General features: G+C 33.5%; 1 protein-coding gene across 2 annotated transcripts in view; it reads left to right on the forward strand.

Moving 5' to 3' along the window:
- Positions 1 to 908, forward strand: part of HNF1B (HNF1 homeobox B) — a 45,345-nt gene extending 44,437 nt beyond the window's left edge. For both annotated transcript variants that reach the window (XM_063452735.1, XM_063452742.1), the window contains one exon: positions 290 to 908. In XM_063452735.1, the coding sequence (XP_063308805.1) occupies positions 290 to 310 (21 nt within the window). In that variant the 3' untranslated portion in view covers positions 311 to 908. The remainder of the gene's footprint in view (positions 1 to 289) is intronic.
- The last annotated feature ends 10,951 nt before the right edge of the window (positions 909 to 11,859 follow it).

The raw sequence follows: 11,859 nt of genomic DNA on the forward strand, positions 1-11,859 counted from the left end.
GCTTGTGTTTTACTATTGATGTTTGTATACAGGGAGAAGTGTTAAACAGTCTTACCTTACTGCTATTTATAAGTAGTAATTAAAAGCACCAACTACACCAAGGAGACATGCAATCTTTTAACTTTGTGTGAAATGAAGGACATATGTGAATATTTTATGACTAAGTAGTGCTGCAATAAAATTCATTTAGTAGTACCATAAAATAATTTTCTCAAATTGTGCTAACGTCTCATAATGTAAGCTCAGCAATTAAATATGTATATGTATTTTTTCTTTCTTTCTCATTCAGTGTCCTTTGCAAGCCTGGTGATTTTCTGCACTTCAAAGACATTAACACTCAGGGCATTGACTATTGCCTCAGAAAACTTTTAACAATTTGTTCTGCTGTGGACTTTTTAAGCAGGGTATCTGATCAAGGTGGAATGCTCTGAAAGACTAGAGATGAGCGGACAATGAGCTGCCCTGCTGCCTTATTCTGTCTTCATTTGCAGTATTTCCAGAAATCTTCAAGATGGAAGATTTTTTTTGTTGTTTTTCTTTTAACACGGGAAACAGGAAGTGACCAAAGTGGAATTATGGGATTGCTTGGACAAGAATACAGAGACTGCTCTGAAACCTAGAGAACTGGAAAACTAGGAGGAGGAAACTATGCATTACATTCATTTGAGCCATTGTAAATATTGCTGTAATAAAAAACAAAGAAATGTAAAAGATTTCTTTATAAGAAATGAATTTGTGGAATATCAGTAAACTGTAAACACAGTACAATTGTATTTGTACATAAGCTTGGGTTTTTCTTCACAAAAATGACGCAAAACAATGGAAAAAAGGTCAACTATGCAACTATATGAAGACGTTTGAAGCACGTGCAAGGATACAATCAGGGATATTTAGATAGCTTATAATTATACAAGAATGGAATATTAAACCAGAGGTCTTCCCTACCATACAAATTAAGAACTATCAATATACCTTAGACTTTCACTCTGCACATACAATTAACCATGCGTTTGCTGGCTTCCATACAGGAAATGAAACAAAGTCCAAAAAAAGCAGTATAGTCCAAAAATAAAAATAATTGTTTTTTTTATTTCAATCTATTCAAAAATAGAAAAAAAGGACTCTGAGGAAGTGGCCAAGAGGCACAAAACGCATAAGCGTTTGATATTTGGTGAGCCCCAACACTGCACCCCCCAATTTACACCTTGTATAAGTTTTCTATTGTTGAATGGATACATTTTTTTTATTTAGAATCAGTTTCATTTCTTGTATTGGAGCCCGCAATTGCATGGTTAAATTTACTTTATAATTATATCAGGGATTTTGTTTAGAGCAGATGTTAGCAGTTTTCTAAAAACCATAAGTAATATAATAGATTATGGCATCACATGACTTTTCATGACCAATGATGTCATGAGTACAGGGCATTTTCTTAAATCTTATCCTAATGGGTGCCTGGATACAGGTTAAAAAAATATCTTGTCCTAAAATACAATATAGTCTTCCTTCATAACCTTGTGACAAATCCACTAAGTTTTATTTATACCGGTATAGAAAACATTGTGACACATTTTACATGTAAAATCAGTTTAAACACATCTAGATCACTTCAAAATGGAACCATATGTTATAGATTATGAATATTTAATGAAAGTATGATTGAAGTGATCATGGGAAATGAGAGTATAACAGGTAACATCTAGTTAAATTTTATATAGCTAATGTAGGAATTCATATACCGTATGTTTACTTTACCTTAATAACACACAATGATATAATGGTGCAATATTGATTTCAAATGGAATTTTGGCAGATGTACTTTCCATCTTGATTCTCAGTTTTCTTTGAAATTGTATCACTACCTGACAGAATAGTCTACATGATATATTCACAAAACCTAGGTTTAGGTAAACATTTGGAGTTTAGTGAATAAGCCTGTAAGTGGCAGCTTACAGTAAACTGAAAACTGACATACAAAATATAACCTAAATAACACAAATATCTACAATTTAGGCAAGTTGAGAAATATCATATTTTACCCATTCATTGTCAATATAGTATTGCTAACTCTTTATATATCTGACACATTTAGGGACCAATAGTAATTTTGAAAAAGTAGGGTTATTGGTTTTTTTTTTTACACTATGGGCTGGATATTATTAGAAAAGAGAAATATATTTCTGGTTAGTGAATAGCATTTCTCTCATTGGTATCTATGGGACACCGAAGTCTGGTCCATAAGGTAGAAAGAAAAAAAACCCCCACAGAAATAAAGACGAGACATGCCAATATCATTTAAACAGTGTTATTTAAACTTTTAAAGTGCATTAAGTTATGCCTATGTAAACAATAAGCCTATAATATACTGTGTTCCATTTTGCAGTTTCTCCTGTACAACAGTATTAAGATAATTTTGTATTTTTATTTTTCCATACATATATTGTTAAAATAATGTTTGTTTTTTTCTAAGTTGATCATCCAAACAAAACATTGAGACCAACAATTACTTCCAAAGAAAAAATTATGGTCACATTTTGTTCAATGCTTGTATATGTTGCAATTATACAATTTGCGATAATGTCTGTCACAATAACTGCCAGAAATACAAAACTACTTAGGAAAGGAAGATTTCCCTCAAAATGATTTGTTCTAATGTATTATTTTTGTACAAAATTTTAAACCAATCTTTTTTTAAAAATCATATTTATATTTGTTGTAAAGTCAATGTTTCAAGTAAAATGAACATGTATACATGCTTTTATTGCATTTTTATGTTTTTTCACCCCAGATATATAGCTATATAAGGGGTGGCAAAGATTTGCAGGTTTCTGGGAAAGCCACTTGTGGGGTTGTGCATGTGGGAGGGAGGCTGTTCTGCAGTTGTATGTGTTTCTGGAGGTTGCTGTTTGTAGTGTAGAACAGTATGTATGTGCATATGTAAATAGGGGCTGTAGTATTTGCTTGTGGAAATGGGGCTGTAATGTGTGAGGGGGAACGGGCTGTAGTGTATGTTTAGGGGTGATGGGGCTGATGTCTGTGTGAGTTGGGAGATAGGGTCTGTTTTGTGTGGGGGGGGTGTAGAGGCTGTTGTAAGTGTTGGGAAATAAGGGCTGTTGTGTGTGTGTTGGGAAAAGATAGTTTGGACCATCATCTTGTCAGCCCCTACTCTTACATTACTCCTGGTGGCACATTTCCATGTTAAGTCACTTCAACGATGGCATGAACAATACACTTGCTCTGTATCCCTGGAGGGCCCCCTAGCATCAGAATCAGAATGGGCAGGTCGGTAAAGGAGATCATTGATCTCCCCAATGGAAATGGACCTCCCGCTCTGGGATGGTTTTTAGGAAGCATTGGTCCTGCATAGGCCAACCTACATTTTGATCGACTTTGCAGGTGTTTGATGGGAGACCTTTGATCAGCCATGCAGGTAATCCAGATAAATAAATACAATAAAAAAGGCTGCGCACAAATATAAAATCCAATGGTTAAACAAAAAAGGAGAGAATTAGTCCAGCTATTGTGTCCTTACAAGTGTCCTTGGATGTTGAGGTCTTCTACTTGTATAGTGGTATCACTTGATATGAAAGATAAAAAGGAACAAGGAACAACCAATGGTGTAGTACGTAAAATTCAGGTATAGGTGTGAAAAGTAATAGTATAAAACTCACATTTACCAGAGCTAATGTCCAGCTCTGGAGTGAAGTGCGTACAGCGGTTTAATCCCCGCTTATGGGATATAAGGCAGGTTCCTCTCCGTGAGTGGTTTTCAATTAAAATAAGAGCAGACACACTGCTCTTTGATGACAGCTTGGGTGGATTGATCCCCACCTAAGGATTTCTTTGAGTACAGGAAACTTCCAGGAGTATTCAAGGTTTTTTATAAAACCAGTAAAAAATGATAAAAATAACAATAAAAAGCCAGGGTAAAATAGAAGTTATGTGTCTATAAAAAAGATAATTGGCACAAACAAATGACCAAATAATACTTTAATATATAAAACACAATATTTTAAATATCCATAACGCGTTTCGTCACTCAAGGACTTTTTCAAATGGAATAACATGTTTAACCTGGCAGGTAGATATTATATAGGAACATAATTATTTGAATTTTGGCGCCAAAACTTGGTCCATCCAATCAGAATTAAAAGCACGTTTAAAACTTAAAATACGTTAATAACTTAATAAAAGCTTAGTTTATAATATAGCAACATGATTCTAATTAATATAAATCAAAAACGAGGGTGAAAAAGTATAGATTTAAACGTTTCAAAATGGTCACATGACCGGCATCACTTCCGCATTTCGGAAGTGTAGCCGCAATGCTCAATGGGAAATGTAGTTCAATTTGGCCGTGAGCGTTAAAATTTAAAATACATTAAATAACTTAATGGGAGCTCTGTTTATAATCTAGCAACATAGTTCTGGCTGATATAAATCAAAAACGAGGGTAGGAAAGTGTGAATTTAAAAGTTTAAAAGTTTTAAAATGGTCACATGACCGGCGTCACTTCCGTTTTTCGGAAGCATAGCCGCAATGCTCTGTGGGAAATGTAGTACAATTTGGCCGCGAGCAACGGCCGTTTCCCATTACATTAAAATTTAAACATGTATTTACCCATATTCATTTGTTGCTAATTCAGAGATAAATTTATTGTATTTATTTATCTTATTTCAAAGGGTTTGAGGGATTCCCTTTTTTTAAGGTTGCTGCCAAAAGTTATCTAGCGCTGTCTTATTCTTTTTATTTATCATCTCCCAGAATTCCCTTTTAGGACAGCTGCTTTTTAACTCTCACGATATGTCTATCTTTGAATTTAGGAACAAATATACAATTGATGTTAATAATGTATTTAATACAGAGGTAATTAATTCTATACCAACAATTCCCCATCACTCTAACCAACAAGATCTATTTATGAAATTAGAGAAAGCCCTATCCACAGAAATCAAGCTCAAATGGGAAATTGCTACTTTTAAAAAATGTATAGATGAGCAAATTACTCCCGTGGATTAAGGCTCCTAAAATTACCCACTTCTGACCAAGACGACCTTGAGTTCATGGAGGAGTGGAATAATAAATTAGAATTATGTACCTTTGGTTTAATGGAAACTTTAATAGTTAAAAAAAGCAAAAAACTGTCTATTTTAGATATTGAAATAAATAACCTTAGAGAGAAACTTTTACCATTCACCGAAACGAAGGCTTACAAACAAAACTCTGTACTAATTCAGAACAAAATTGAAAAAGTTGAAGTCGATCAAAAACACCTAAAAATCAAAAAATATATCAGAGACAAAACCGACTACTCTAATAAGCAAGTGCGAACATACCATCTTAAAAAAAGGTATACTTCAGATAACTACCCCTCCAGATCTAACCACCAAAATCATATGTACAATTACTCTCACTCCCACAACAATGTATCACACCAACCATCCTCTAAATACCGTAATTATGCCACACGGAGAACCCATCACCAGTCCCCTTCCACAACAAGGCCGCAATACACGTCCTCTCATCAAAATCACGTCCCTTCCAAAGTATCCTATCAAAATAATAACAACACGTATCAACTACCCTCATATAAACAAAGGAAATTCCCTCACGAAAACCACAACCCTATACCCCAATCGCCCAGATACCAAAACACTTCTGGCTTCAATTTCTCACCAAAACCACAAAGATTTAGGTATACTAACAACCACAACGAATATTCTAATTACTCAAAATCACCTACTATCCCAAACCACACCAACAGATACCAGTTGTTATCAGTCGATTCTGACTTTGATGGAGAGGATCATTTTTTAGAGATACGCACCCACCAACCTGCACTAGCTCAGACACCATACCCACCACGTCCCCAAAAAAGAACTCTAAATTTAGAGGAAGACGAAGTGGAAGACGTGAACAAAAGAGAAAGACTGGAAAGATAATAACACCTTCCACTAATTCTTGTAACGGCATTTTTAATCTCTCTCAAAAAGTTTTATCAGCTGCACAACTGTCTGTTTTAAGTAAGGGTCTTAAATTTGCCCCCACTTCCTCTTTTAATTCATTTCAAGCTTTTCTTGATATAAATAAATTTACTAGGAAGGCTACACTGAAAAGATTTTTTATAAGCAAAAATGATGAAGAACATGCTCCATCTACGCTACCTTCATCTTCTGAAACAACAAATAGTCCTTTTCTAAATACGCACCTTAGAGAAAAATCTAAGTTTTATCCATCCCATTTTAAATCAGCCCCCCTGATTTTATTTGAAAAACTTGTTCTTAAAGATTTAGAAAAAATTAAATACAAAAAATACGACCCAAATAATCTCACAAACATTGAGAGACAAGCAATCAGAGAACTCCAAAAAGACCGAGATATTGTCATTAAATCAGCTGACAAAGGGGGTGGAGTAGTTATCCAATCAAGTGAAATGTACATAAATGAAGCTCACAGGCAATTAAAAGACGAAAATGTATACGAGCAACTTTTAACTGATCCCATTAAGAATATCCAAATTATTTTACTTAAATTTTTAAACAAGGGTCTAGATTTAAAATTTTTAAACAAACATGAATATAATTTTTTAAATAACAAATTTCCTATTGCCCCTGTTATTTATTTTCTTCCTAAAATTCATAAAAATGAAGAACATCCCCCAGGTAGACCTATCGTCTCTGGGATAGGATCACTTTTAAGCAACCTCTCACAATATATTGACACCTTACTCCAACCTTCGGTAAAACTTATGAAATCGTACCTAAAAGACTCCATGTCACTTTTAAATTTTTTAAATGATTTTACCTGGAATAATCATTTTATACTAGTCACTTGTGATGTTCAATCACTTTACACCATTATCCCCCATGATATTGGTTGCCAAGCTATAAAGGAAATTTTAACTCAAGAAGCTAGGATTCCTGGTATCCAAATCGATTTTATAATAGAAGGTATCAATATTATTTTAAAAAATAATTATTTCTGGTTTTTAGACTCTTTTTATCTACAAAGGAGAGGTACTGCCATGGGGACCAGGTTTGCCCCCAGTTATGCCAATTTGTTCATGGCTGACTGGGAAAATGAAGCCATCTGGGGCAATCATACCTGGCGGGCAAACCTGGTCTCTTATTTTAGATACATAGACGACCTTTTTTTTATCTGGGATGGACCAGAAAAACATCTTATTGATTTTATCAATCATTTAAATACCAACAATAGAGGCATTATCCTTACACATGAATTCAGCAAACAATCCATCAATTTTTTAGATCTTAATATTTTTATTAAAGAAGGCCAACTCCAGACAAAAACTTTCTTCAAAAAAGTATGTGTAAACACAGTGATAGACAAATCCAGTTGCCACTATAAGCCTTGGTTAGAGAGTGCTCCTAAGAGTCAGTTTTTACGCCTCCGTAGAAACTGTTCTGAACTCATAGATTTTAATGAACAAGCAGAGGTTTTAAAAAACAAATTTATGGAAAAAAAATATTCAGAATCAGATCTAAATACCACAATTAATACAGTAAAACAAAAGGAACGAAATGAACTTTTGATATACAAAAACAAAGAAAATAATGAAAATATATCACTTCCAGTTATTTTTAATTTTAATAATAAAAGTAACGATGTCAAAAAAATAATAAAAAAACACTGGCACATACTAAAACACGATGAGGTACTCAATCCCATTATACCCGCTCACCCAAATATTGTTTTTAGAGGAGCACCCAATTTTAAATCAATTTTAACTACAAATTTTACTAAAAAATCTCCTCCCAAAAATTTATCCTTTTTCCCTCAGACTAAAGGTTTTTACAGATGCAAATTATGTATTGTGTGTAAAACTGTGGATCATGTTATTTCATCTAAAGTTACAAAATTCATGTCTAATCAAACCAAAAAAGTGTATGATATTTATGATTTTATATGCTGCAATACTAAAAATGTTATCTATCTGCTCGAGTGCCCATGTGGCCTCCAATATGTGGGGATGACCACAAGGTGCCTAAAGATAAGACTGAGCGAACATTGCAGAAATATTAAAAATGGATACCTAAACCATACAGTATCCAAACATTTCATTATGCACAATAAAGACCCACGCCTATTAAAATGTGTTGGTATAAAAAAATGCTCTACCTCCTGGCGTGGAGGTGATATAAAAAAGTTACTTGGAAAAACAGAGATGGAATGGGTGTATAAACTTCAGACTCTTATACCCCATGGCCTCAATGCAGATTTTGACTTACATAATTTTTTATAAATATTTATATAATTTGATGCCTGTACCTTTAAAGCAAGATTTCATTGTTATTCATTTTATTTACATATTCTATTTACATATATCCTGGTCTTATTGTTACCTGCAAATTACCCAACCTTTTATTTAACCTGCCCATTTTATCAGTATTGGCCCTTTTTAATATAAGGTGTATTTGTTCCTTTTATTTAAATGTACTTATGTTTTCTTCCTATATTATTCCCCTTATTTTACTAGTCCCCTTTGGGTATTTGCCTCTTAATTTTCCATTTTTTAACTACATTTCCCATAATCCATTTCGGCCTCTATTGCCGATAATCACGTGACCATTTTTTACTGTTCAAAAATAATATTTGGCATTTTAGTTTTTTACAATTTATCTCTGAATTAGCAACAAATGAATATGGGTAAATACATGTTTAAATTTTAATGTAATGGGAAACGGCCGTTGCTCGCGGCCAAATTGTACTACATTTCCCACAGAGCATTGTGGCTATGCTTCCGAAAAACGGAAGTGACGCCGGTCATGTGACCATTTTAAAACTTTAAAACTTTTAAATTCACACTTTCCTACCCTCGTTTTTGATTTATATCAGCCAGAACTATGTTGCTAGATTATAAACAGAGCTCCCATTAAGTTATTTAATGTATTTTAAATTTTAACGCTCACGGCCAAATTGAACTACATTTCCCATTGAGCATTGCGGCTACACTTCCGAAATGCGGAAGTGATGCCGGTCATGTGACCATTTTGAAACGTTTAAATCTATACTTTTTCACCCTCGTTTTTGATTTATATTAATTAGAATCATGTTGCTATATTATAAACTAAGCTTTTATTAAGTTATTAACGTATTTTAAGTTTTAAACGTGCTTTTAATTCTGATTGGATGGACCAAGTTTTGGCGCCAAAATTCAAATAATTATGTTCCTATATAATATCTACCTGCCAGGTTAAACATGTTATTCCATTTGAAAAAGTCCTTGAGTGACGAAACGCGTTATGGATATTTAAAATATTGTGTTTTATATATTAAAGTATTATTTGGTCATTTGTTTGTGCCAATTATCTTTTTTATAGACACATAACTTCTATTTTACCCAGGCTTTTTATTGTTATTTTTATCATTTTTTACTGGTTTTATAAAAAACCTTGAATACTCCTGGAAGTTTCCTGTACCCAAAGAAATCCTTAGGTGGGGATCAATCCACCCAAGCTGTCATCAAAGAGCAGTGTGTCTGCTCTTATTTTAATTGAAAACCACTCACGGAGAGGAACCTGCCTTATATCCCATAAGCGGGGATTAAACCGCTGTACGCACTTCACTCCAGAGCTGGACATTAGCTCTGGTAAATGTGAGTTTTATACTATTACTTTTCACACCTATACCTGAATTTTACGTACTACACCATTGGTTGTTCCTTGTTCCTTTTTATCTTTCATATCAAGTGATACCACTATACAAGTAGAAGACCTCAACATCCAAGGACACTTGTAAGGACACAATAGCTGGACTAATTCTCTCCTTTTTTGTTTAACCATTGGATTTTATATTTGTGCGCAGCCTTTTTTATTGTATTTATTTATCTTATTTCAAAGGGTTTGAGGGATTCCCTTTTTTTAAGGTTGCTGCCAAAAGTTATCTAGCGCTGTCTTATTCTTTTTATTTATTATGCAGGTAATCCAGGCTTGATAGCAGGGGCTCATGCAAGTTGTAATTAAATTGTAAACTTTATACTGTAGAACACTTACAGCTGAACAACAGTTTCCAGAAATATTTGCTGTCAGGAGAGGACTGGTAAGGGTGGTAGGGAAGAAATTACATATACATACCTCTAGGCCTGCTGAGTGCTCCGAGCTTCAAAAACCGCATTATCTTCGTTCCAGTTTTTGTACTTTCTGGCTCAGACAAGATACTTTGATTACATACCTCTTGGTTGTGTAAACAGTTTTCAATTTATCTTTCTATCCCAGTGCTGATCTTCTTTTTTTTCTAACTACCCTCAATAAATAAGAATTTGCTATTCAATCATAATCTTGTATTAAATGCAACCAGTCCTTAAAAGAAGTGGAGGGGTTCGTATTGCATGATGATAGACGTGTGCTGTAATGAAGTCCAATGTGTTTATTAGATTCATTAGCGTTTAGATTATTTTTTTAGGAAAGCCAGGTGGAAGGCAGTGGATTGTTAGGAACAAAGGAGAGAAGTTCAGAAAAAAAATGTGCAAAGGGACAATATGTGTCCGTTGCTATCTGGCAACAGATAGCATACACATTTGGACAAAGGAATCCTCTGCGGCCAGAAGTCAAGGAAAGGCTTGCAATGCTTGGCCTGGCGTGTCAAATAAATATGAATGGACCTTTTTTTGCATGAAACTCAGTGTGGATAGTCAAACTCACATGGAGCATGCACAATATGGGTTTGACATCTGGAGGCTTCTGGATTTCTTAAAAACTTCAATAATTAGTTTTGGGACCTGGGACTCTGCACCACACCACTTCAATGAACTGAAATGGGCTGGGTGCCTATAGAGTTCCTAATTGATACTTGGTTTATTCAGTGGTTATATAATATGTAACGAAAATAGAAGGTAGAAAGTGTTATAGTGTTTTTGGATGTTACTGAAGTGGGTGATATTGGCCTCTAGATATTTTAAGTATTAATATAATATATTTTAAGCTATTATATTTAATTAGAATTAAAGTTGGGGATGATGAGACACAAACACAATTAGGGTGGAAAAAACGAAAATATTGAGAAATCCATTATTCTTTTTTTTGTTTGTTTGTTTTTTTTAGAAAAAGAAGAAAAGTTTTATAGTTCAAGATTTTTAGGTATGGCATTTTTGCAAATTGCGGTAACAGCTTTAAATCATTGCCGTGGATTAAATTTGTGTTAATATGTTGTACTTGTATATTTTGTTTTTTGAGTTTATGATCTGTTCATTCCTTGCTGGAGAGAGGTGGGGGGCTCGAATTTGAGAAATTCTCCACAGAAGAAACTTAATCTCATTGAAATTCAAAAAAATAAAAATAAAATTATACATATATATGGGATCCAAGAGATTAATTGATTGACAGAACATAAAGATTAGTTTACATCTAAAGAATACCACCTACTGATCATATACTGATGTGTGAAATTAATAATCAAAAACACACGATAGTAAAAATGTATGCACCAAACCACTTACCAAAAATGTAAAAATAAAATCAAGAGTTAAAAATGAAATTAGCTGAATTATATGTTGATTTGGATAAACTAAAAAAATAGAATAAACTTAATTCTTATGAAATAAATAGCAGGCTTATTGTTATTAAGGAGAAAATCAACAATATATTGATCCAGAAAGCAAATTATATTCTGGAGCAGTTTAAGAGAAATTGGCATAAAGGAAACTGTCCAAAACAATCAAAAATTAAGGGCAAAAAAATAAATAAATAATAATTTATGAGAATTATACTATTCTTGTACCAGAAATAAATTAGTCAAGCTTTTAAAGAATTTTACTCAGCATTTTATAATTTATCACAAAGACATTTGCCTGTTAACATTTCTGATTTCTTTTCTAAATATGTACTTTCACTAGGATCTCTG

The sequence above is a fragment of the Pelobates fuscus genome, chromosome 1, assembly GCF_036172605.1.
Source record: "Pelobates fuscus isolate aPelFus1 chromosome 1, aPelFus1.pri, whole genome shotgun sequence".
Lineage (NCBI taxonomy): Eukaryota > Metazoa > Chordata > Amphibia > Anura > Pelobatidae > Pelobates > Pelobates fuscus.